The sequence below is a fragment of the Mauremys reevesii genome, linkage group 2 (assembly GCF_016161935.1).
Source record: "Mauremys reevesii isolate NIE-2019 linkage group 2, ASM1616193v1, whole genome shotgun sequence".
Taxonomy (NCBI): Eukaryota; Metazoa; Chordata; order Testudines; family Geoemydidae; genus Mauremys; species Mauremys reevesii.
Genome location: NC_052624.1, coordinates 271,570,283 through 271,598,201, shown reverse-complemented (window position 1 = coordinate 271,598,201; position 27,919 = coordinate 271,570,283). Strand labels below are relative to the sequence as shown.

Genomic DNA, 27,919 nt, shown 5'->3' with positions numbered 1-27,919 from the left:
ACAACAGCCACCTTTTAGCGATAATATTCTCACATCTCATTATAACTTTGCTGTGATGGGCCCAAAGCATGGAACCTCCTTCCTACAACTTTAAATCTCAGTCCATCTCTCTGTTCATTACATTTACAGTTATATGGTATCACAAACATGCATACACACATTGTATAACATAGCACCAGTATGTACTGTATATATTATGTAAATACTATATACTTCATTTCAAATTGTGTATTAATATTTACATTTATTCTATACAGTACACACAGTACCACATTTAAGGATATGCAGCAAGTGAATAATATATAACAGTATCTTGCATATCCAAAGAGCAAGTAGATCACTTTCAACAGCTGTTAATACTGTGAAATGTGTCTTAAGTAGTTATTGAAGCATCAAATTATACTGTATAAAATATCAGGACATTTTGTTAAACATAATAGTGGTTGCCATAAAAAAAAGTCAACATTTCTTTACAGATTCCTCAGTTACTATATTTCCTCTTTAAATTATGGAGGTGCCAATCCCTGCTATAGAATTAAGATTGAGTTGAGTTTTGGAATTAATACAGAGCTGTAATATCTCCGATACAATGGTGTGGTAACTGCTGTTGAAGAGACCTTTTAAATAGGTATCATTCTATAACTGACGTTGACACATTTGCTTTAGAGTTAAAATATTAATAGCATTAACTTACTTCAGACATGACAGATAAATTAGAGACTTTAGTGTAGGCATTTTTCAATAAGCACCCAGGCATGCTACTTTCTCTCTCAATAATGGTTTTATGATGAAAGTTCAAAACACTAGTTTCAACATCTTTTGTACATAATCCATCTTTGGCATATTTTTCAACTGTCTGAATCCTCAACTGGCATTCAAAAAATTCGAGTTGTTTATGGTCTGTACATTATTTTAATCACTTTTTTACATTTCTGTATACGACAGGAAGAAAAGTGGAAAATGTAGAGTATGCAGAATAGTTTTAATAAACAGTTTTACATACAGTACCTTACATATAGAACAGTGTGTTTGCAAATTTAAATAATTTTTGAATGTACAGTGGCTTGTACTCTTATCAAAAGGTAAATTCAAGTTTACTGTCTATCGGTTCTAAAATGCATTTATACAGAAAACTAGAACTGATAAACAGTTGTGAGGCATAAAATGTTCAAGTATCTTATGTCATCAATTAAATAGCCTCCTTTTAACAGTCATATTTTACAAATTCCAAAACCTGTACATACATTATTTTCAATTTTATAAACTGCTTGTTAAAAGGTAACATTTCATGTTAACCACCAGTTCTTATAGTCTATAGTAATAAAACTAGACATGTGTAGATATAAATATGTATATAGTATGTACATATGAATGTGCGTGTATATACACATATACCTACACATGCATATGTAGCACTGGGTGCAGTGACAACTTACATGAGCACAGGCAAAGAGAAGGTCCCGAGCTCAAAATCCAGCAAGAGCTAACAGAGCAACTAGGTTGCCTTTGGTATCATGATGTTTTACTCACTTATGACTGAAGCTAAAAGTTTTATAAAAACATCTTAGATAATGTATCTTTGCGATAGTGGTTTAGTAATTCACAGCCACAAACAAGCAATTTTTCTGCTCTTGTCATTCCTCATCCCAGATGAGGTTGGTAAAGATTCAGAGGGCTAACACCAAGCTGAACTACCCAGGACAAAAATGTACTTTGAATCCTGAATACTGCAATAGAACGTAAAAAAATATAAACTAGATACAATTTTGGATGGATTGCTGGCACCAGGTAGAACTTTGAAAAAAAACTCTTCAGGTATTTCAATATCTTCAAACTGTCATCCCAGTGGTTTTAGTATTATTTGGCACATCTGACCACTGTTTGCCACTTACGTTTTTAAAAGAGCCTAAGGGTGCTGTAATGAGGATTTCCATTTTAAAAAAAAAATTCATAAGGAGACCACCACATACGGTCTCTTTCAAAAGTGAAGCAAATGTTTTCATTTTCCTGAACAACACTAATTAGACGAGAAATAGTTCATCGGCTGCAAAAGATCGGTTATCTGCCTAAAACTTTGGGGGTGGACCAACAGTAGAGAGGATATGGATCTCTCTGTGTCTGTATTTTCACTAGCAATGGGAGAAAAAATAATTACGGATATATGTTTTTCCCACTGACGTTTTAGAGTTTGGCTCTTTCTGCTACTGACTATAAAATTATAGCATTTTCCATTGCAGAGATTTCTTGAACCTTCTTGCATGACCTGAAGGAGAAATTCTGCCACTTCACATGTCTTATTTACCATATTGTAGACCATATCAATGTTCCTCAATATGTGACATATTGTACTTTGCATCTTGAACATAGCATATTTAGCTTTTCAGTGTCAATTTCCTTACTCTAGATTTCCTTTCCTTTCTCCAAAGCGTCAGGCTAAAAATGTAATCAGCACAGACCCAGACAAATATCCAGCTTTTTGCTGTCCTCCTGCCAGTCTTGTGGCTAATAAGAAAATTCACTGTAGAGAACCTATTTTTATTCCTTTATTCTTCCTTTTGTCATACAGAGCACAGCGTGGCTATTTGCTGTACTTTCCCCATGTCAATTAAGAGCTGTTTGATATGTCGCTTGAGTTGAGGCAGTCTTGCAAGAGGATCTGGCGGTTCCAGCTCTCCAGTGAAGTCAAGCCAACTTTCTAAAACTACATCGAGAAAAATGTAAAAGAGTTTGATTAGAAAGGGATCTTTGGAAAAAGTGCTCAACCCTCCAAAGCTAGGTGTGTTGAAATGCAGTAAGGGCCATATCTTAGTGCCACTGAAGTCAGTGGCAAAATACTTGAGGACTTCAACCTGACTAGGATTTGGTCCTAACTTGTCAACCAAAATTTAAATGGCTATTGTGCCCCACCCATGGCTCCATGCAAACCTGGTGTGAGACTGCCAATGATGCACCTCAGAATATTTCATGGCCAAATTCACTGCCCAGATGAAGAGCAGCCTATCATAAAAATTCAGAATACGTCCACTATTTGTTGCTAGCAGCAAAGAATCCTGTGGCACCTTATAGACTAACAGACGTTTTGCAGCATGAGCTTTCGTGGGTGAATACCCACTTCTTCGGATGCAATTCACCCACGAAAGCTCATGCTGCAAAACGTCTGTTAGTCTATAAGGTGCCACAGGATTCTTTGCTGCTTCTACAGAACCAGACTAACTCGGCTACCCCTCTGATATTTGTTGCTAGACATTCTGTATTTGGGTTTTTAGGCTCATACCCTTTCCAAACCTACTTCTCTCGGATGCTATTGAACATGGACCAGCACCTATCCTTGTAAATGCTGCCAACTTGCCAAGCCTGAGGGCAGCAAGTAATTTGCATGAAATGGAGCATGCCTCTGCCATATGCATCATTAATATGAAGGTGCAACTTACAGATACTCAGATCATTATTTAAATGAAGATATATTTTCTGAAGAACCAAATAATTCAGTGCTCCATGGAAATTTTTATTCTTTTAAGCAGTTTAAAGTGGTCCCCCTTATTAATCCTTCCAATTGCCTTGATAGCTAAATTCCAGTAATATAAAGGTATGTTTGGACAAAATTAGCCAACAATATGTTGATAATACACATACAAAGAAGAGACTCCAGCTCACTGTCTCAGCTGTCACGGTTCTGCAGTAGTGAAAACTCAACAGGAATAAAAGGCTGTGAAGACTCACTTCTGTCACTAACTTTAACGTATCACTAAACAAAAACAGGGAGCAGGTGATATAATGTGGTGCCATTTTTGGACAGCCACTTTCAGAATGGAATAACACTAACTTCTGAAAAAAGAATAGGAGTGCTTGTGGCACCTTAGAGACTAACAAATTTATTGTAGCATAAGCTTTCGTGGGCTACAGCTCATTTCATCGGATGCATGTAGTGGAAAATACAGAAGGAAGACACACACACAGACACAGACACAGACACATATACACACACACACACACACACAGAGGGTACATGAAACAATGGGTGTTACCATACACATAAGGAGAGTGATCAGTTAAGGTGAGCTGTTGTCAGCAGGAGAGAAAAATAACTGTTTGTAGTGGTAATGAAAATGGCCCATTTCCAGCACTTGACAAGGAGATATAAGGAACTGTGTGTGTGTAGGGGGGGGGGGGCAGGGGAGGGAAGATAAGCATGGGGAAATAGTTTTAACTTTGCGTAATGGCCCATCCACTCCCAGTCTTTATTCAAACCTAATTTAATGGTGTCCAATTTGCAAATTAATTGCAATTCAGCAGTCTCTCGTTGGAGTCTGTTTTTGAAGTTTTTTTGGTGTAATATTGCGACTTTTAGGTCTGTAATCGAGTGGCCAGGGAAGTTGAAGTGTTCTCCAAGTTGTTTCTGAATGTTATAATTCTTGACATCTGATTTGTGTCCATTTATTGTTTTACATAGAGACTGTCCGGTTTGGCCAATGTACATGGCAGAGGGGCATTGCTGGCACTTGATAGCATACATCACATTGGTAGATGTGCAGGTGAATGAGCCTCTGATGGTGTGGCTGATGTGATTAGGTCCTATGATGGTATCCCCTGAACAGATATGTGGACAGAGTTGGCAACAGGCTTTGTTGCAAGGCTAGGTTCCTGGGTTAGTGTTTTTGTTGTGTAACTGATCACTCTCCTTATAACGTGTATGGTAACACCTATTGTTTCATGGTGTGTGTGTGTGTGTGCGCGCGCGTGTGCGCATATACATATTCCTTCTGTATTTTCCATTACATGCATCTGATGAAGTGAGCTGTAGCCCACGAAAGCTTATGCTACAATAAATTGGTTAATCTCTAAAGTGCCACAAGTACTCCTATTCTTTTTGCAGATACAGACTAACACGGCTACTACACTAACTTCTGAGTGAATTTCAGTGCTCATAAAAAAGAGGGATGGCAAGAGTCTAATCCCATTATTTTAGAAACATGGTCAACGTAAATGCAATCTGATCATAAACATTCCATCAGGGCTAACACTATTTTGTTTTAGGTAAGAAATAATTAAGGATGCAATAACTACACTTTGTTCAAACTCTCATTTGTGAAGTGAGTCTCTACATGTGAAAACTAGGGCTGTCAAGCGATTAAAAAAATAATAGCGATTTATTGCAGTTTTAATCGCACTGTTAAACAATAATTGAATACTATTTATTTAAAAATTTTGGACGTTTTCTATATTTTCAAATATAGGCTAGGGGCTCAGAGCTCCAGACTCTGCTGCCACGCCCGGAGCTCTGGGCTGGGGCTTCACCCTCCCACCCTGCCCAGAGGTATGTGATTAACACATTTAAAAAATGAACATGTTAATTTTGTTTTCAGTTAACTGCAGGCATTAACGGCAATTAATTTACAGCCCTAGTGAAAACCGAATGCATTCATCTACTACAACACGTAGTTCCACTGCATAATCTTTGTGTGAATTTGTTATGAAGCCTGGTCTGCTGCCTTAATCCAGGCTATTACCAATTAGTTTGTAAACCACAGCTGAAGATGAAGACTTCTTTTCTCCTCCTCAGGCAACTGATTGATACTATTGCCCAAACAAATACTAGTCAATACTTTGTAATAATGTAATTACCATCAACTTCCTTTTCAATAAGGTCCATTCTGCTGGTGACTTCATTCTGTACATTCTCTATGTGGGTCAGGAGATTTAGCTGCCATTGAAGATGTGAATCCACTTGTTCTTCTGATCCTTTTTTTTCATTACAAGCACACATCACATTCCCTTCAGCAGCATTCTTCTCCATAGGACCAACAAAAAGCAACAACGTTAGCACTTAATAAATGCTTTATTCTCAATTTACCGCTTGGATTCTGGTTTTGATTTCAATACTTGGTACAAATGCCCTGAATGATGGAGTTTTTAACTGTACCACTATTTCACAAAAACGTAAACCTGCATATTGGTATGCAGTTTTTAAGAACATTAGTGGAGAGCAAGTGCAATACAAATGTCAAACAAATGAGTACAGCTAGCTTTCAGGATTACCACAGCGACAAAAGAGCGTTAGCTGAAAGCATGGGAGGCAGCGTTAAATTCACAAGATCTTGCACTGAACTGAGTACAAGAGTGGCCCACGTCTCACCACTCTGCTACATAAACTTCTAACTCTTAATTCATGAAGTGCTGAATGCACCGGTGAGCCATTATCCAATTCAAGCATGAGTCCAGGATTTTTTTTTGTGTTTGCTGTCCAATAGAGGATGAAGGGAAAATACAAAAATGGAATTATATCTAAAATCCAAAAGTTCACCTGTTAAACTTAACATAGCATACTGACAGGTTTAAGACATAAGTACATTCCTTCTTCAGACTACTGTCATCCTGTGTAACTTGCTAACATGGTTAGATCACATGGCTGGAGTATTACATGGGGCCACATAATTGTGTGACCAGTAACACGTATAGTTATGAGAACTAAAAGCAAACCTAATGGTTTTCTTCCCATGTGTATTATTCCATAATATGTCAGGTACATTCCTGTGAAGTCTCAGGTAATAGCTATGACCAAAGGGAGGATACCTGATTTAATAGCTCAATGGGATGCACTAGAAGAGCAATTACCATACATTTATAAAAACAGTTGATTTTAATTGTAGAATCCTATAATCCCACATACAATGAAGCTGTCTGACTATCGGTGATTATTGCATTTCACAGACAGACATTCAAAGACAGTGCTAGTTTGATAGTACACTTGTTAGTCATGATCAGTGCAAGCCAGCTGCCACAGAAAGGAGTGAACAGTATTATAAATATATTGATAGAGCTATGTAGTAAATGGACATTGTTGGCATAAGAACAAATAAGGGGGACCTACATGACACGTGAGAGCAGGGAGCGCATTCTAGCAGTAAGGGGCAGTGCACAAGAAACATTTGGTGGAGAAGGATACAAAAGAAACATGATAGAAATGTGCAGGGCAGGACAGGGCTGTGTAAAGGCTTAAGAAGTCAGGAGTGAGGAAACCACATCAGGGGCTGTCCATAAATGACAGAACATGTTTTGGTGAGACACGGTGGGTGAGGAAATATCTTTAATGGGACCAACTTCTGTTGGTCAAAGAGAGAAACTTTCAAACTACACAGAGCTCTTCATTTTTTGGCAATTTTCAAGACCTCCTCCAGCCCCCTGTAACACTCTGTAACACTGAAACAAACAAGCAAAACTAAGGACCCACCCACCCCCAACGCGTTTTGCAATTTACGAACAACCTATGATGTTTAAGGAGAAGCAGAACTAATAAAAGGGGACTCAACATTGGATATCATCTGAGTATGTGAAAGAGAAGATTGGCAGTAGAACTGTGCATAAACTGGAGACGTGGAAACAAGAATCTGAAAGGCCAAAGGTTGCAATAGTTTAGGAGGGACATTGCCAAGGGACAGTCAAAGGTTCGAGGAACAAGGGTGGAGAGGAGAGCTGTAGCAAATACAGCTTCTCTTGAGTTAGTTCAAAACAGTTACAAATAATCCAATTCAAATCGTGTCTCAAGCCAACTTGAAAACAGCTGAAATCAAAATTAGGATAAATGCAAAATGGTTTACCTAGGAAATAGGGATGTAAAATCTTAACCGGCTAACAGGTAAGCATTAGTCTTACTGATTAAATCGCCTTAACCGGCCGGCCGGCCCCAGCAGCCCCACCCACCAACCTCATTTAATACAAAGTACAGTAAGGTTAGACAAACAGCTATGAAGCAGAGGATGGTCAGGGGCTGATATATACCAACAATTATGGAGTCCAAAATAAAAAGTACTCTATGGTGCTGTGAAAGTAGTGGAAAGGAAAGAAAAGGACTAGCTGACCCAACAGGTTCCCCTTCCTAATAAGCAGTAAACAAAAGCCAGTAAAGTCATAGCTGAGATTCCCAAGGAAACCTGAATTCTGCATAAACGGATATATGGATTGTTTTTCCAAGATATGACACTATTCAGCAATATTTCACATTGCTGCATGTGTCCTTACTGCACACACTCAATATGTAAACTATATTATTTAATAAACAATTAACTCCAAACAAGGTGAACTGGAGTTCATTACAAAATATATAACTTATGTGCCACCTTTAAAAACAAAAAAAAGAACAGGAGTATTTGTGGCACCTTAGAGACTAACAAATTTATATCAGCATAAGCTTTCGTGAGCTACAGCTCACTTCTTCGGCTGCACAGAATGGAACACACAGACAGGAGATAAATATCTGTGTGTTCCATTCTGTGCAGCCGAAGAAGTGAGCTGTAGCTCACGAAAGCTTATGCTGAAATAAATTTGTTAGTGTCTAAGGTGCCACAAGTACTCCTGTTCTTTTTGCGGATACAGACTAACACGGCTGCTACTCTGAAACCTATCTTTAAAAACAAAACAAAACAAACAAAACAAACATTTGTGACACCAGAGTACCAAGAAAAAAAAAGTATCTGAATAATTTTTTTAATGGGAGAGACAAATGAGGGGGAGACAAGTGGGTGAGTCTAAGTGTTTTTATTTTCAAATACTTGGGTATCTCAAAAAGCGTAAGAGTTTTGTTTTTGTTTTGTTTTAAGAGAGTTTCTAGAGTAAAACCAGATACTTTCAGCCCTCATGCCCAAAGCAATGGTATCAGGAAGTTACAAGCAACCAAAAACGGGTTTAGAGGTGTAGGCACAACCTTTACTACAGCATCACTAAGACAAAGCTATAGAAAAATCAGCACTGTATATATTAGATGGGATTTACATTTCAAAGAACTCTGACTAAAACATTTGTTAGAAATCTTTACATGAGCAGGAACAAGCTTAGTCAATTGTTAACCTATATGACTGAATTCTGGGGGGAAGTTTGGTGTTAAAAGAAAAATACAGGCCAACGGTAAATATAATTAGAAATCCAGGTTTTAAAAACTGTTAAGAGACTTAAGGACAACAGAGAGAAACTAACAATTTGCTCTTCAACCAATTTCTTCTGTTACGAGAAAGACAACAGGTTCCGCTTAAACTCCTCATTTTAAATACAGGGACTCTCTCTCAAACCAATAGAATCTTTCAAATGGGGGGGAAAAAAGTGCAACCACAAACTTTCCTTGAATACAAGAAATCTAGATGTACTGGAACAATTCACAGAACTACCTCCCTATAAGCAGAAATCCACTGTAGCTGGGTTTACAAATTTGCAAGTAATGAATTAAGAACATAAGAACGGCCATAGTGGGTCAGACCAAAGTTCGATCTAGCCCAGTATCATGTCTTCCGACAGTAGCCAATGCCAGGCATCCCAGATGGAATGAACAGAACAGGTAATCATCAAGAGATCCATCCCGTAGCTCATTCCCAGCTTCTGGCAAAAAGAGGCTGGGGACATCATCCCAGCCCATCCTGGCTAACAACCATTGATTGACCTATCCTCCATGAATGTATCTAGTTCTTTTTTGAACCCTGTTATAGTCTTGGCCTTCACAACCACCTTTGGCAATGAGTTCCACAGGTTAACTGTGTGTTGTGTGAAAAAATACTTCCTTTTGTTTGTTTTAAACCTGCTGCCTATTAATTTTACTTGGTGACTCCTAGGTTCTTATGTTACAAGAAGCAGTAAATAACAAAACATTTACTTACTTTCACCACATTAGTCATGATTTTATAGACCTCAATCAGATCCTCCCTTAGTCGTCTCTTTTCCAAGCTGAAAAGTTCCAGTTTTATTAATCTATCCTCATATGGAAGCCATTCCACACCCCTAATAATTTTTGTTGCCCTTTTCTGAACCTTTTCCAATTTCAATATATCTTTTTTGAGATGGGGCGACCACATCTGCCTGCAGTATTCAAGATGTGGGCGTACCATGGATTTATATAGAGGCACTATGATATTTTCTGTCTTATTATCTATCCCTTTCTTAATGATTCCCAACATTCTGTTCCCCTTTTTGACTGCTGCTACACATTGAGTGGATGTTTTCAGTGAACTATCCACAATGACTCCAAGATCTTGAGTGGTAACAGCTAATTTAGACCCCATCATTTTATATGTATAGCTGGGATTATGTTTTCCAATGTGCATTACTTTGCATTTATCAACACTGAACTCCAACAATCTAAATCCAACCTACTTGACCATAATGAGTTTCACTACATTAAACTTCATTTTAAGTGGGTTGTACTGATCCGTCTGCCTACCAATAGAACATGCATCAGTTGATAATTCAGTAATGGGCATTCATTTCTAACTATTTTATGAGTTTGATCTTTTTAAAACTCAGTCTATATACATGAATAACGAGTTTTACCTGCTCACTCACGCCATCTTCTTTTAAAGAATATTGCAAACAGTTTTTATCATCTGAACAAAATTCCTGATCTTCCTCAAAACTACTCATATCTTCATCATCTGAGCTCACGGGGTCAGTAACTGATTTGCAGTCCTGACCAAAACTCTGTGGTTTCTGGTAACTGTGCTCACTTATAATATATGTTTCTTCCATCTTCTGCGGTAAGCTAGGGGGTGGTTCTTTATGGCTTTGATTGTGACATGTCCTTTCAGATGGATTAACAGTATCTGGCAAAGTCACTATTTTCTTCTCTACACCAAATGTCACTTGCTCTTGCTCCTTCCGCACCCCCGAGCAAGCCCAAAGATGAAGATCAGGGTGATGTGTATTTCTGGAAAGAAGGGGAAAAGAAAAGTTAGTATAGAACAATCACTTTCAGCAATGAAATCTTTTAAAATTCTTATTTTGGCTGAACTGTATTTACATCAATAGGCAATTGTTTTAGTGGAACATCATTGCCAAAATGTTTCATCCCGCATTGTTGTGGACCTCTTAATTTTGGGTAAATCCAGTATGCCCTGGTCATCTTTAATAAGTGTGTTATGATAAAACAAAAACGCTAATGCTCCTGAAGTGTCCAACACTGTCAGGTGCTGAGCACTATCAACTGCCATTGAAATGGAGGGTTTCCATCGCCTGGCATGACTGGACCAGCAAACTGTACAGTGGAAGCATAATTAGAAAATTATACAAAAGAGAATGTTAAACATTCAGGCCTTTGAAAATATTACTATATTCCAAATTAGCCAATCACATAACGATTGTTCAGAGACAAAGCACGGTCTACTAGCTGAAATATAGCAATGGAGATCTGAGCTCTGTTCTGTACTGATTCATTGATGGACCTTGAGCAAGTAACAACCAATCTGTGACTCAGTTTCCCCTTCTGTATAATTGGCATAGTAATTCCCAACTTCACACAAATATTTAAGAGAATTAATGTAATACTATTTATTAAGGACTTTCAGGGGAATAGATTGCAGGTGGCAGATTTAGAAGCGCAGAAGACTTCATTTTTCCTCTGTCTCAGTATTCATCAACAACAGTCAATAATAGGAATACAAATTCACGTTCTAGTGTTTAATGGAGAAAACAATTACATTCCCACTTAGCAATAATTTCCCCCCCCCCCCCAGGCTTTGTCAAGAAGTGCAGAACCTGGATTCCTCCTCACTGAGCTGAGAGGAAGAAGAGGAACCCAGCTTCCGCCCTGTCACAGAGTGAGCATCATCATCTATTCAAACAATTCAAATTGTGCCATGACATTTTCAAGAATATGCTGCCTAAATGTGTACTGATATGCATCTGTTTGGTCTTTAAAATAAAAGTTAAAATGAAAATTATCTTGACATACACACCGAGCTCTCACTGCCTCTATCTAAGGGTACACAGATGGGGAGGAAACACCAGACCCACACTTACTTTAGTATCCCAATCTTCAACTGCAGTCCATGTAGAATTTCAGTTACACCATACACATCAGCCAGCAGGTGGTGTGTTGACACTATCTTTTTGGCATTAAGGTGAGAGTAGTTTTCTTTTAAAAATGATAATCCACACATATGCCCATTGTTCAACCAGTCCTTATCGTAAAGATATTTGGCACTCCATCTCTGACCTACAGGTAAACAACGATCAGAATTTATTCTCCTGAAGTGAAAACAACAGTCAGGAGTGCTATCCTTAAAATATCTTCTGACATCCTTTCTTTAATCATGGGTTTTCAAAGAAATTCACATCACTTAGTATATGACACAGTATATCCCCTGACTTCTATAAATGATATTTTAAAAGAAAATCAAATCAACTCAGTACTCAAGCGTGAGGAAGTAAACACATTCTATACCATGATACACCTGTGAACTGAATTTGAAATTAAAGTTTTGAATTATAATGGTCTTTTCTAAAAAGATATCCGCTTATTAAAAAGATAATTTAAGATATCAAGAACTTAAGATTCAAAAAGAGATGGGACATTTAAATGGATATCAAGAATATCCAGAGTTACGATAATTAACAACAAAAATTTTGAAAAGCTATTAAACCTGGTGTTTCAGAGCAAGACAATCTACCCTTTAGATCAGGATTTACAGCAGGATTCTATACTTTCCTCTGAAATATTTCATACTGACCCCTGTCAGAGACAGATACTGGTCTAGATGAACCTTAGGTCTGATCCAGTCTGGTGACTTGTTTCTAAACCACAAGTATGAGTGAACCCTAAGTAACTTAACTAATCATCTTACTTTTATACCAATTTAATAATCATAAAAATCATTGTATCCCTAATTATTCCCAGAACTATACAGTACTTTCACTCTGCAACTGTTAAAAATAGTTACTCACCTTCTTGTAACTGTTGTTCTTTGAAATGTGTTGTGTGTCCAACACACTGTAAATGTGTGTGTCACAACAAGGTGTTGGGAATGTTTTCCCTAGTAGTACCTGGAGGGGAGGCCCTGCCCATTTTTTGGGTTCCTCATGCTCTGAACTGAGGGTATAAAGTCACCCCAACCATCCTTCAGTTCCTTTGCACTGGGATCCCGATTATAGATGCCAGTGCTTGGAGTCAGAGGATGGGCCATGCAATGGACATATGCAACACATCTCAAAGAACAGCAGTTAAAAGAAAATGAGTGTCTGCTTTTTTTTCTTCGAGTGCTTGCATATGTCCATTACTCTGCTGGTGACCCCCAAGCCACTGTCATTGATTCCAAGGTCAAAGGGATCATTGTGATCATCTAGGTTGACCTCCTGTGTAATATAGGCCATAGAACTTCCAACATAATCCCTAGAGCAGATCTTTTAGAAAAACATCCTATCTTGATTTAAAAATGGTCAGTGATGGAGAATCCACCACAACCCTTGGTAAATTGTTCCAATGGTTAATTACTCTCGCTGCTAAAAATTTACACTTTATTTCTAGTCTGAATTTGTCTAGCTTCAGCTTGTAGCTATTGCATCAGGTTACACCTTTCAGCAGCAGTGTGGCGTGACAAGTTTACAGAGGGGATGGTACGATGAGATTTCCTACAGTGTCATGTAACTGATCTACAACTGCTAACAGCAAATCTCTCTAATGGCCAGCGATGGGACATTAGATGGGGAGGGCTCTGATTTACTACAGCAAATACTTTCCCACGTGTCTGGCTAGTGGGTCTTGCTCACATGCTCAGGGTTTAATTGGCTGCCATATTTGGGATCAGGAAGGAATTTTCCCACAGATCTGACTGACAGGGACCCTGGAGTTTTTTGCCTTCCTCTGCAGCATAGGACATGGGTCACTTGCAGGTTTAAACTAGTGTAAATGGTGGATTCTCTGTAACTTGAAGTCTTTAAATCATGATTTGGGGACTTCAGTAACTCAGCCAGAGGTTATGAGTCTATTACAGGAGAGGGTGGGTGAGATGTGCAAGAGGTCAGACTAGAATAGATGATCATGATGGCTCCTTCCGGCCTTAAAGTCTACGAGTCTATGAGGAAGCACTGAAGGCTTCCTAGCTATCAGTACCATGCGATGACATGGAGGTTTAGATATTGTCATGGAGGAGGCAGATGAATGGGGTACTGGACCTGAGACAGATGAGGCCATAACAGACCCTACCGTCAGTGCCGGTAAGTATGGCATCTGGAACAGGGCTGGTGGAGGATCTTTGCCCTGAATCAGTGGTGAGGTCAGTACTGAAAAATACAATACATCTCTCACAGCCGCATAGGCCACTGGTGTTGTTATACTGGGTCTCTAACATGACCCTTGCCCAAGCATTTTAAACAGTGGAGAGTGCAGGTCACTGACAGGCACTGGCAGATGACAGCTGGAGCGGGGCTGAAAAACAGGGGACCTTCACATAGGCTCCCCTGGTACTGGGCAAGTCCCAGAAGCCAGCTAGATCCACAGAAACCAAAATAAAATTGATTAAAGAGTAAAGAAACCTCTAAAGGACGAAACAATAAGTATCACTCTGTAAAAGCTAACTAATTGCAACTTTGTTCACAAAGGAAGGAGGCTGTAAGCACAGAAACACTCTCACTACCCATCACAGGAAGTAAGAAGGAACTAAAGGACGAGTGGAGTGGCTCCATTCTTTATACCCTTGGTTCAGAGCACATGGAAGCAACGGTGTGGGAGGGGCTGCCCCTATAGGTGCTGCTAGTGAAAACTCTCCAGCTATGGTGCACGAGACGTACACACACCTGTAGCATAACAGAAATGCACAAGCACTAGAAGAACAAAATTAGATGAAAACTTGCCAGTCCTTACACTAAAATGGTATGCACAGAATTATCTGTGGATAAAAGAACCAGCCTGATGGTAGCCATTAACACCTTCCAGTATAACACCCTCCATTACCCAGCCCATCCGCTCAATCCAGTGTCAAACGCTGACATCCTGAATGACTCATCTCCTAGACAGAAAGAAGGGGGGGAGGAGGAGAGATACATTCTGCCCGAGAGGCACTGCAGTTCCACATTTTGCCCACCAGAGGCCACTGTTGCACCAGAACAGCCAGCAGCTCACGACAGGCAGTAACATCCAGTAGCCAGCTGCGATCATCACAGCACCTGGAGACACAAGATATGTGGAGGTGGGGGGAATACAGAGAGAGTGGGACACATGTGGCTGCTGGGGAGAGGGGGTCACAGACTGGGGTTCAGAAAGGCTATTGGGGAGACAGACTGGGGTGCAGGCTCAGGAACTAGTGGGGTGACAGCACTGAGACGGGGGCTGAATGGGAGGGGGTGCAGGGCCACTTGGGAACAGGGGGGCTGCAGGTACATATAGGGACAGGGGGCAGGCACACAGGCAGATGTGCCTGACTAAATGGGCGAGGCTAGACTGGATCTGCAAGGGGGGAAGCTCCCTAACTCCCTAATAACCCCCCTCCCCCCAAAAAAATTCACCTTGTTCCATACTTCTCTCATCCTCACCTAACAACCCTCCAGGTTAACTCGCAGGCTCCTTCCCTCTCCCTCAGCTCCTACCCCTGACTCCCGCAAGCCTTTAAGCTGCTGCTGAGGGGCGCGGGGAAATACATTTCTGTATTGTAATTTAAATTAATTATTCAATGTTCTGTATTAATATGCCTACTGAGGAATTTTTCTCTCTCTTTTTTTTTTTAAACAAACATTTCCTGAATTTTTTTTGGCTTGTATTGTTACAGACATACTTGCTGACAGGTATTTTGAAATAAATTACTAAAATAATTGAAAATGTCATTATTATATTGTGTTATTTTAACAGTAAAATATGCAGAATTTTGCAGCATTTTAAAATATTGTGTGTAGAATTTTTAGGTGCAGAATTCCCCCGGAAGTAAAATACATGCAGGGAACAGATTTGGTGAGTAGGAAGGTACTCTATTTTGTGAAAAAAAAAAAAAAAAGTCACTTTTCAGAGTAGAACTGCTCTTTAAGAGCCTACTCTTTGCGGGAGGTAATTTCTCAATAAGAAAAGAGCACTCACTTTTTGTGAACTCATGAGAATGGTAAGTTAACATTGTGAACAAAATTTAAGAATTTTGTAACAGAAAAATAAAAGTTTCCACGCAGAACCAAATAGAAGAAAATGTTATAAAAAGACTCATCCAGAAAAGTATAACATATCAAACACACAAAAATAAGTAAATCCCATTGTGAGTAATGCTTATACAATACCATCTGTTTTTAGCAAAAATGTAAAAAGTAAAAATAACAATTAATTTTGCATGAACCAGTGATTTAACTCATACCTGGTGGGTCCCTGCAGATGTAACAGATGTACTGCTCTGGAATGCTGTCCTCTAATAATCCCATACATACACTATGTTGCCAGCACAGACATTCTTCACACTACCATGCAAAAGAAACAAGGTAATTCATTATTTGTAAGTCAGTTCTATTTCCAGCCTCTTCAAAATGCAGGGAATAGCAGCTTTCCTTTAGCAGGCAGCTTGAGTTATAGTATCGTACTCTTGCAATTTGAATTTGCTGTAGCAAAAACAAGCCATAATTAAGCATAATTTTAGCTTTGAAAGTGATCCCATTGCCACAAATTCCAATCTGGGAAACCAAATCGAGGATTTAACATATAACAATTTTTTTTTATAATAAAATAAGTAATTTAGCACTAAATATTTAGTAGCTGAGCATAAAGGATTTGTCCTGCTTTGAGCAGGGGGTTGGACTAGATGATCTCCTGAGGTCCATTCCAACCCTGATATTCTAGGATTCTACAATAGGACAATGGCAAAATAGAAATATATAGCAATATATTATAGCATAACAATGGAAAAGAGAAAACTTCAGTTTTCATTTACAAAGCATCTCTCCAGTGCTTAAGATTTATTTTTAATATTGCACTGATGAAAAAAAAATCTAAAAAGAAAAAGAAAATGAAGAAAGTGTAGAAATAAAAATAGGAAGGGAGCAATAACAAAGTTACAAGGACATAGCAGCACAAGAATGATTGGCCAGCTGACCTGTGTTGAGACTAGGTGTGGGAAGTATTAAATTGCCAGTTCAATTTAGAAATGGGTAACAAACAAAACATGGATGGAATAATATTTAATTATAGGGAACTTTTGAAATGAACACTGCTCTATGTCTAAAAGGGTTGATGGAATATTTAAAGATAAAATGGCTACTGGGCAGCTTAGGGGACTGGTAATGGATGGAATATAGAGGCTTTCAGCTCTAGGATGCTCCTTCAAATCAAGCCCAGATCAGTCATGACTGCAAATAACCAATATCCACCTCAGCCTTATAATAAATTTAAGCACTAACCAAAATGTTCTGCCTTCATAACATCTCTAAAATCCACCCTTTCCTTTCTGTCCACATGACTACATTACTTGCCCACGTCCTAAACATCTACTGCCTTGACTATTGCAGCTTTCTCCCTTGTGGACTGACACCCATTTTGACCCACCGGACTATCTAAAAATGCCACAATCAAAGACATCTCTCTCCTACAACTATGACTACATCAACCCTTTTTTCAAGATCTTCCATAGCTCTTCATCATTTTTTATGTTTAGTTCAATCTTCTTGTTCTTTTCTTCCAGGGCCTACATCATTCAGCTTCCACCTATTTATCCAACTTGGTCTCTTCTTGTGTTTCCTGCCACACATCCACTCCATTTCCACGGAAGCCAGCCTAGATACTACCTTCATATCCTTCTCACTCAGATCACTGTGTCCTTTTCAATACTGCCTCCATATTCTTCTAATGCTTTCCCAAAATCTATTCACCAAGCCACCGTCTTCATAAGACTAGCCATACTGGGTGAGACCAATGGCCATCTAGCCTAGTATTCCGTCTTCCAACAGTGGCTGGTGCCAGATGCTTCAGAGGAAATGAACAGGGCAATTATCAAGTGATCCAGCTGCTGTTGTCCACTCTCAGTTTGTGGCAGTCAGAGGTTAAAGGACACCCAGAGCATAGGGTTGTTTTTCTAAACATCTAGGCTATTAGCCATTGATGGACCAATCCCCCATGAATTTAGTTAATTCTTTTTTGAACCCAGTTATACTTTTGGCCTTCGTAACATCCCCTGGCAAGGAGTTCCACAGGTTGGCTGTGCATTGTGTGAAGAAGTACTTCCTTATGTTTGTTTTAAACCTGCTGCGTATTAATTTCATTGGGTTACCCCTGGTTCCTATGTTATGAGAAGGGGTAAATAACATTTCCCTATTCACTTCCTCACACCATTCATGATTTTACAGCTGTCTATCATATCCCTCCTTAATCATCTCTTTTCTAAGATGAACTGTCCCGGTCATTTTAATCTCTCCTCCAGTGGAAGTTGTTCCATACTGCTAATCATTTTTGTTGCTCTTCTCTGAATTTTTTCCAATTCTAATAGATCACTGCAACTGCCACTAGTGTTGGCACATTCAGAGGTGCCAAGGACTGAATGGACACAAACTGTACCAACCTCACTCTTAGAGAGGTGGTCCTGCACAGAAAAAAAAGAGGTATTGTGTGGAATGCAAAAAGCTTTAACTGCTACCACCTTTTTCTTACCTGTTCTATAGATAGAGAACTTTAGGGATGCAAAAAAAGCAAAAATTCACAAAAAAGACTGCAGAGCAAGTGAGTGCATTACCTGAATCATGAAGCCATTTTCCTCATCCATTTCACAGATGCATCTAACAATTTCATTGAGAGCATCCTCTTCATCCTGAGATTCTTCAAAATTGGTTGAATCAAAGTCCTGATTGTATTCATCACCACTCAGTAATAAGCTTTCCGTGGAGGAATCATCTAAGAACTCCATATCTGAGAGGTCTAATAAAAACAAATAAATCTGAAGTTGTATATGCAAACAAATTTAATGTTGTACATTAATTTAGGACCTAGATGCTGAATGATCCTGCACTACACATAGCGGAAGTCACTCACAGATTTACTGTTGGAAGATTACACTTCTGGGTGATCTCTACTGTATATACAGCTATGCAATGTAGCCACCTTAGCGGTAGGAGTGGCAACATCCAACCAGTGCTCAGCACAATGCACAACAGCATGAGGAGACTAAATGTTTTGTTCAATCTGTCATGAACGTATATACACGTTGGTTTAACATACAAGCATAAAAAGTTTCATATTTTTATGCCTAAAGTGAATTATTTGGCTTGCCTTTGGCCTTTTTAATTCACCTTCTTTGGGAAATATAAATTTTAAAACAAAATTTCCTATTGGTCAGCCAACCTACTTTCTCCACTCAGGTCGACAGACAGAATGGCTCTTGGATACTGGTATGACGTGTTCTTCTCTGTAAACATGCTTCGCAGAGTCAGAGAGCTCCCAGAAGAACGTGTGAGTGGAGAGGAGCACCTTTCCAAAAACTCAAGAGAACTATCTTCATAATCCGAATAATCTACAAAATTAACACGAACATTGGTTATCTCATGTTATAGTACTCAGAAAAAGTGTGTTTGTAAAAGTTCACAAGCCAGAGAATTATGATTATGTAAGAAAGTTACAACATTATGTGCAAAAGATAAAGAATACGCATTAGTGCATAAATACCAAATTGAAGGAAAACGTATAAATATCTACACATCACACAAACCCCTAAACTGTCTTTTTTACGTATGTATGGATGTAAGCGATATTAAGAACATTATGGTTACCAAGTCAAGCAGCAGAGTAAAAAAAATTACAAAGTTCAAAATTTCATGCATGACTTCAACTCTGCCCCTCCTTTATGTACATACACTGCACTAGACTAATTATATAACTTTTATTTCTCACTTCATATATATCTGAGATTGTGAGAAAGTACCTTGTAAGACTAGAAAAAAGAAAGAATATTGCACTATATCCATAATCAGAGTTCTCCAATTGATCTTTGACTTTTTTGTCAGTTCTTTTCTATCAAACAGTATTGTGTGTATTGGACACATCTTAGAGGGTTTTCACAAATCATGCCTCATCAGCACCTGGTTCTTCTTCCTTCCCACTGACAATCAAACAGTATCCCTGTGGCAACTGCAACAGACTTACGTGGAAAATAAAATTAGTAACGATGAACGTTTGACTACTTCTGATGTGTTCTAGAAATTATGAACCCCAGTTCTTGTGTTTTTCTTGTTTTGATGTTTGAGAAAAACAGGATCCTTTTTGTCTCACGTTCCTCTCCTGCTTCCCAAATTTCATGCCTAAATCTGTCCAAATGTCTGCTGCTAAGATGATCTTCCTTTTCCAACACACTGTGCATGCCAAATTTTAAAAAATGTTGCCAATTAAGCCATGAACCTGAGGTCTGCTGGAGGGTTATGTGCACATCTCCGCAAATATTAATTAAAAAAAAAAAAAAAAAGATAAATACTTAATTTTCAGAGATGCAGAACTACACCTTTGTGCGATATTGTAAACTCCCCTCCCCATCCCCAATAAACTAATAATGGGAGAACTTTAAAAAATTTTGAGGTTTGGATAAATATCCGGTTTTGATGCCTCTCTGAAACAATGTAATCCTCCACATGATTTTCAATCCTCTGTTTCTGTCCTACTGCTAACTTCTACAGCATCTCCCATACATTCTGTACTCTTAAAGTCCTGTTTCCTTTCCTTAGAAGTGATTCTCTCCATCTCTTTTTCTTCCACTTTTATTTTTCTCTCTACTCCCACCCCCAATTCATTCTGTACCTCTCCCCATCCCTGCGTCTGCTGCTGCCACCTTCTCTCCTTTTCCCCTGGAGATCAACTGCAGCATCACCACCACTACCTGGAAGAGCTGAGACAGCAGCTCTACACAGAACAGCTCTGCACAACTGGCCCGAGCCTGCAGCTACAACAGTCATAGAGAACAATACATGGCCTGATATTAACCATGCACAGTGAGATTACCTGTCCTAGGACATGGGAGTTAAATAATTGTACTCACTACTCATTACTGCAACCTTCTCATCTTCCTTTTTAAAGTATTCCACAGCCCTGCTACCACCATCTACAATAGTCTCATGCTGCATGCTTTGTTCAGGCTTCTCTCCCTTTCCACCATAATCCACTGTCAATTCTGTGATTTCTTCCATATCCTCTCTAAGCTTAGGGTAGCCTCCCAGTCAACATTCCTCAAGAACCTTTACTATCCTTCACACCACTCCTAAATACGATCTACTCCTTGAGACCCATGATCAGTGACAACTGCAATGCTACTGTGTAACTGTGTTAATTGTATCAACTTCTGTATTGTCTTGAGGTGCTGTGCATTTAGATGGTAATTTTTTTGCCCAGTGTCACCAATGGACAGCAGCATATCCATCTATGATGTGACAAACAACACTGAAATAGAATCCCTTGTCACAATGTTTCTTCTTCATCCTCCTGCACTCTTAGGTGCACAGGGCACCCATCAGATTTCCACCATTTATTTTGGTCTTGTGTGGGTCTGTTCAGGCTTCTGAGTGTCATATACTTTCTCTATTGTTCTGTGTAAAGTTGCTCTAGGTCGACCTCTTTTTCCTCTTTCCAGGTGATGTCCATATTATCACTAGCAATGGAAGTCATATTGCTGGCATCCTCAAAGTGTATCCAAGATATGTCCATCATCATCCTCTTACCATATTTGATATTTTAGATTGGTTTGTTCTACTTAGACTTTCTGATGCTGGAAGAATCTCTTTCCAATGGACTCTGAAGATCTTCCATAGACATTTACTTTCAAATGAGATGTCTTCTTATCAATTTCTATAGTAGATTTCCATGACTCTGCTCTATTAAAGAGGATGGAATTCATGCTGGTGTTAAAAATTCAAGTTTTTAGGTCATTGCCAACCATGCTACTTTTCCAAATCTTTTCAAGTTTATGGAAGATATTTTCTGCTTTTGACATTCATTGCTTGACATCTAGCCTCAATGACAAGAGCTATCTAGAAATTTGAGTAAACAAAATAAATGTAGAAAATACATCTGTTTGGTACGTCCAGTACTAGCAGGCTTTCACCTAAATGAAATGGGAAATCTTCATAAACTGTTTTTTCATTTGTCCAACTTACGCTCAAGTCATCCTTTCCTATGCAGCATGCATGAATGTCAATCATTCCTCTGTTGCAGATGCCAGAGTATCCTTCTAGTCTTCTCTATTTCACTCACTAGAAATATCTGATAAACTGAAGGTTTCAGCTAACATACATAAGGGTTTTCGAAAATACTTTGCTCTCTATGCTCATGGGAATACCATGAAACATTTGTTCCAATTACAATATTACATTTCCAGAAGATACACTTGTAATTCCAAATTAATAATAGGCCTATTAGGCATAACCTGTACAGTACCCAATATAAACTAATACAAGAAGCCAAACTATATTCAGTTTAAATTTGTATCTGACTGCTACAACAGTCATTCTCAAATCTGTCTGTTCAAGTGTGTTTGTCATTATTTTGATGATTTTTATGTAAAGCTTGCATATTCATTAGTAATTTTTATTTATCTAAGGCTTTATATTAATACGCTGATCATACTTTCAAAGGGCTGAACAAACAGTATTACACTTTTTAAAACTTATTATTCAGAAACTGGTTTAAACTACAAAAAGATCTCCTGGGCATGTGTTTTGAAATATTGCAAGGTAGCTGCTGGTAACACTCCGTCTTTGGCCTTATTCTTAAACCACATCTGCGCGGAAGTGATAGCACAACTCACCCTGCAGTGCCTTACTGCCTACCAGATGAACTAGTTAGGACTACTAGACTTAACTAAATGACAGGACTTCTGTGCATCTAATATTTAATGTCTACTTACATGCACAAAAGGGGTCACACCTTTCCCCACATCCAAAAACAACAATTTGCAGATAACAGAAACTACTGAAAAGTTTATCATTTTAAATTACGTTGGTTCAGATAAATGTAGAAAAGTAGCATTAAACTTAATTTTGCTGAAGTGTATACCACATTCTTTGGGACAATTTTTGCCGTACAGTCTGTGATTTGAATGAATAAGTGTTTGCTCACTTCAGAAATCTGCAGTTTATCCTCTAGAAAGTCCTGGTCAGAAATTGTGATGAACTAGGAAGGTCTTTACAACACTATTTTGTCACAATTCTGTTTTACTATATACAGCAGCAAAGAATGAATGTTAAGAGACAAACATGAATGAATGAGACATCAACAAAAGCTGTCCCATTACCATCACTCCTCCCCCTCCCCTTTAAAAAAAAAAATTATACAAAAATAGAACCTTCCCCAGCTTTCCCTTTGTTTAGTGTCACCTGCCTACTTAGGCCGTAACCTCCTCAAGAGCAGGGACTAAGTATTCTTCTGTGTCTTGAACAGTGTTAGGCACACGGTCTGTACACAAAAAGCTGAGAAAACAGGAAACGAGACCAGAAATCTTGTGGTGCAGAATTTAAAAAACACACTTGAAACCACATGCTTGTGAGCAGAAGTTTTCACTAAAAATCCTTGTCCTGGGTGCTCTTAAATTATTAATCCCAGAGAGTTTCCAGGAATCTTGTCTGGATTACTCTGAATATTTTAATCAGGAATATTATGACTGACATCTACTAAGGTACACTACAGATTTGTTAGTGAGGTAAATCAATCTGAGGGGCATGCCAAAGGCAGCCAATAGTTTTTGTTTTCCATTTTACGTCTTTTATATTACAGAGAAAAGAAGAGCATATCCCATAAACAAAAAAGGAGCATAAAAGAAAGAAAAATACATGGTATAATTAAATGGCAAGTCCCAAGACATTTACGGTAAACAGGTATTTTTCGCAAAATGGATATCTCGTCACTGAGATGAAGAAAAGATCAGAGAGTTTTGGCCACATTTCTGTCTTTACTTTCTTCCTTACTGAACTCACCTTGCTGTTTAGATTTCTTCTTCTTTTTCTTCTTCTTCTTCTGTTTTGATTTATGATCTTTTTCCTTTTTCTCTTTTTTCTCTTTATCTTTTTCCTTCTTTTTACCTAATTGCAAATGAACATTTTAAAAACATCATCCTTGAATACTTTTTTCTTTCAGTTACCCTAAAAGCAACATTTAAATTTTAAATCAGTTGTTCCAGTCACCTGCCCAGAGCGGAATGATTCAATTAATTTGTTCAGTGCCATGAGCATAGCCATTGTGATTAACTGATTTTCTGGAACAGCACTGGGATTCCTCCTTAGCTGAGACACCTTGAAGTTAACAGTTATTAGTGAGACTCTTCCTAGCAGAGTAACATAATTCAGCTTCAATGTCAAGAAGTCAACTGTATCCCACATCTTGACAGGTAACATTGTGTAGCCTTCAGAATTTCCAGATGTGACCCGCACATAAGGAAAAAAAAAAAGACCCAGTTTTAATAAAAGCTTTCTTTTAAAAAAATGTATATTTAAAAAAATACATCAGTAGTACATCCATTAGTTTGTAAGAAACAGAGTAGACAACCCATTTACTTTCCAAGTTTTGATCATGCTGTAGAAATAGGGAAGATGAGAACAGGAAGAACTCTTAATTTAAAAAATTACATCCTCTAGCAAAGCATGCTAGGTGATCTAATATAGAGATTAGTGATAAGCACCTGAAACTGCAGCTGCCATAAATTCCTTTAAGAACAGCTAGCTGTCCTCTCACCCAAAATTTTATCAGCAGAGTTTGCTCTGAATAAAATTAAAGTGACGTTTTTGTATGTCTACTCCTTTTTAAGTACTACTGACATCTGCATGAGAACGGAGTCTTTGTCTTATAATAATTCATCTGTCCCTTCTATGGCTTATCAAGGGAAACCATAATCCACAGCTTCTAACTTCATAGTAATTTTCAAAGCAGTCAGTTGTGAGGTAATAGAGAGAGACTTAACTTCAGCTGGAAAATAAACCTCAAAGACTGACTCTAAGATAATACTCGTTTTTGTGTACATTTCCCTTAGCCACACAGAATAAGAGCAGATATAGTGAATGTTTCAATTAGAGCTATCTGGGCTTATTTCTATTCCTTCTTTTCTTCCATTGATTGATGATCAATTCAGACACATGTAGGGCTGAATCTGTGTCAAAAATGAATTTGTTTGGGGATGGAAAATAACGAATTGTGGCAAAAGTGAATTTTTTTGAATGAGACTTTATCTGACCATCACTAATATTTGAAGAGTGAATACCCAAACTTCCTTAATTTAGATTTCATTTTAAGAGGCATTGCATATTCTGTTGGATATCTAGCCATTAGATTTTTCCTTTATTTATTCCACCTTTAGGCACAAGTTAATAACCACACATACCACTAATTTCATTGAAAAAGGGTACCCCTTTATAACCTATCATTATTCCTTTCCTCTTAGGCCTCATTCCCCAGCCAGCTGGTCTAGGAACGGAGACATGAAATTATAGCCCTACTATTACTACAGGTCTTGTCCCTCAGTGTCCTTGCAATTTACACACACTCTCTTAGGCATACACTGCCACTCTAGTTTATTTATTTCCAAGAAGCCCTTTTACATCTATTTAGGTGTTTGGGTTTCAGGTTTTTTGTTTTTTAAAAGCTGGTTGCTTTAGAAATATCAAAACAGCTGAGCACTTACACCCGAAAGAGCATAACAGGTAAAAAGTTAGGGACAGGCTATGTTCTTGCTCTCTCAAGCTTTAGACTTTTTGCTTAAATATGATTTTTTGTGCATACCAAATGATGATGAGTTTTTCTCTTCCAATTTCACTTTTTTTTCAGTTTTCAATATACCTGTAGATTTAAGAAAAACACACAAGCTTAGCGGGACCATTGCGGAAGATGTACGTCCTTGGAAAAGTTACTTGGATGTAAACATTCCTATCAATACATAATTAAAAGAAAGACAAGTAACACGGATTTTTAAAGATGCTTTACAATTACTTTTACGGTCTTAAGCACTGGAAACAAAAAGCATTTAGTTTACCAACTTCTGAATGCTTGTCCTTCTCAATGACCTTCTTTAACATTTTCTCCTGCAGATTCTCAAAACATTTCTCCTTTACAGGCACAGAGAACTGCATCTCTGTCCCATCAGAGCTGACTGACGTGGAGGGCCTCTTTTTTTTACTATTCCCTTTGGGTAACTTTAGACTATTGGTTAAAGGCATTTCCAGATGTAAGGCATGTACATGGGACGAGGGTGCTGAAAACACAACGACAACTTTACTGGGCATTCAGTAAGGATTTTACCCTGTATATCAGCATAGCAGCCAGGTCACTGGCTGAGTCAGGCTGCTGAAATGACAAGTACAGGAAATATTTTCATAATAGTGAACATATTAAGTTTTGAATGCCTAGGTCTCTGTCTTACTATTTACTTAATGCTACATGCCCCAAAAAAAAAAAAAAAAGGAGAGGTCAGTTCCAAACAGAGAGAGGTTAATTTCAATTTAATTCTCTTCTGCTTTAGACAATTTTTCCCCCTTTTCTTCTCTTTCCATTACAGTGGAAGTTACTGGTAACAGTCAGGGAGCTGATGTTACCACAGTTAATTAACTGTGTCTTATTTTGAAGGGACAGCTATCTCTAATAGATTTTAGGGTTACAACGCTACTTATTAAAAAACTACTTGGCTCTATAGAAAGTCTGCAACAAAGTTTATTGCATTCAGGAGCTATTTTTAAAAATGGTATTCTACCTCTAATCTAACAGAAGTTCATTACGTTACCTCTAGAAATCAGTGTCCTTTTAAAATATGAATCTAAGGAAAGTAAATCTGAAGTATATGTGAAGCAGAAAGCTTTGTGTATAAATCAGAATTTGAAGCTACACTTGCATACGAAGAGTGTTTTGAAAGATTTACTAATCCTTGATTATTCCCTAAAGTTCTCATTATTTAGAAGATTTTTCTCTTCATGGTGACCAGAAATGAAAAAATATTTTAATATTGTAACGCCGATATTTATAATCAAATACTATCAAGGAAATTTTCAAATAATCAAACCAAGAAAGACCCAAAGTTATTTTGATCTAAGGAGGATACCTATTTTACTCTCTGCCACAAGGAAAAAATACATTGCTCAATAAAGAATTACCAGCATCACCTAGATCTCCCACCAACCTTACTAGCCAGTGCAGTGCAAGCTCTAAGTCTCTTTCCTAATTACACAGCAGGAAAGCTCTAGATGTAATCTAAGGCCTCCCTGGCCAATGCTGCAAAACATTAAGGAAAATATAGCCTTACAAAATTAGAAGGAGGTTTTTTAAACGTTTAAAAATCTATTTATCATCCTTTTCAGGTTAACAAACACTCTTACAAGAGTAGCTTGACACAATTTGTGGTTAGGATCCTCTGATGCTGAGGTTAGCACAGTAACAGCTGATTGGGTGTTTAAATCACTCTTTCGGGTAAAGTTTGAGTGTACATTCTGGTAATATTTCAGGCCAATTTTTTCCAAAAGTTAGTAATTTTGGATATCCAATTTAAAACACTATATGGGACCCAATTTTCAGAAGGCAGCTACTCGGCACTTTCTGAAAAAATCAGGTACCATTATGGTTTCTCAAAAGTTGGGCCCCCAAAAATTGCATTCAAAATCCTTAATCATGTCTAAAAATCTTGGTGTCTGACAATAATGCAGATTGACCCTGCAGAAAACCTTAAGGCAGCCAGAACCGCTATCTTTAAACTGAATATGATCCAAATAAGGAGGAGGTTCTTTGGGGGTTCTTTGAAGTCCCCTTTCAGAGAGTTCATTACCATAAGAGAGAAACCATTTAAAGAAATTAAAAACAAAATTAAGAAAACGATGTGAATTTAGTGCTCATGAAAAGCAATGGATTGAGAGGCCTGAAAATCAAAGTCCTATACTTAACAAAAAAGACTTGGTACAGAAAGCGGTAATGCTCTGGGGACGCGTATGTGGACAGAGAGCACAGAGCATCCTCCTGGGCTAGTTTTCCCTCGCCAGACAGAGTACCACACACTTCACATCAGCTTCCCCCTAGCACTCCAGCTCCTGAGAAGCCTCTTCCCTCAAGCAGTAGCCAAGGAACTTCACAGTAATCAGGCAGCAGGAGCAGCTAGGGCACTGGTACACAAAGCAGCAGAACTACCCAACACAGAGGTTACTACATGGTGGACTTTCCAAGCTGTCTGATGTAAAGGCAGCTTCAGATCTCACTCCCCATCATGCAGCCTGGCCAGCA

General features: G+C 38.3%; 1 protein-coding gene across 11 annotated transcripts in view; it reads right to left on the bottom strand.

The window, feature by feature from the left end:
- Positions 1-352: 352 nt before the first annotated feature.
- The window catches only part of PHF20L1 (PHD finger protein 20 like 1), a 78,217-nt gene continuing 50,650 nt past the window's right edge, over positions 353-27,919 (bottom strand). For 6 of the 11 annotated variants that reach the window (XM_039525336.1, XM_039525334.1, XM_039525338.1 and 3 more), the window contains 10 exons: positions 25,695-25,913; positions 25,445-25,501; positions 23,650-23,754; positions 19,047-19,211; positions 18,438-18,619; positions 16,080-16,179; positions 11,773-11,968; positions 10,309-10,681; positions 5,623-5,788; positions 354-2,701 (listed from right to left, as the gene is read on the bottom strand). In XM_039525336.1, coding sequence (XP_039381270.1) covers positions 2,559-2,701; positions 5,623-5,788; positions 10,309-10,681; positions 11,773-11,968; positions 16,080-16,179; positions 18,438-18,619; positions 19,047-19,211; positions 23,650-23,754; positions 25,445-25,501; positions 25,695-25,913 — 1,706 coding nt within the window. In that variant the 3' untranslated portion in view covers positions 354-2,558. Of the gene's footprint in view, positions 2,702-5,622; positions 5,789-10,308; positions 10,682-11,772; positions 11,969-16,079; positions 16,180-18,437; positions 18,620-19,046; positions 19,212-23,649; positions 23,755-25,444; positions 25,502-25,694; positions 25,914-27,919 lie in introns of all 11 variants that reach the window. The other 5 variants (XM_039525344.1, XM_039525345.1, XM_039525341.1 and 2 more) reach the window with 4 other exon arrangements.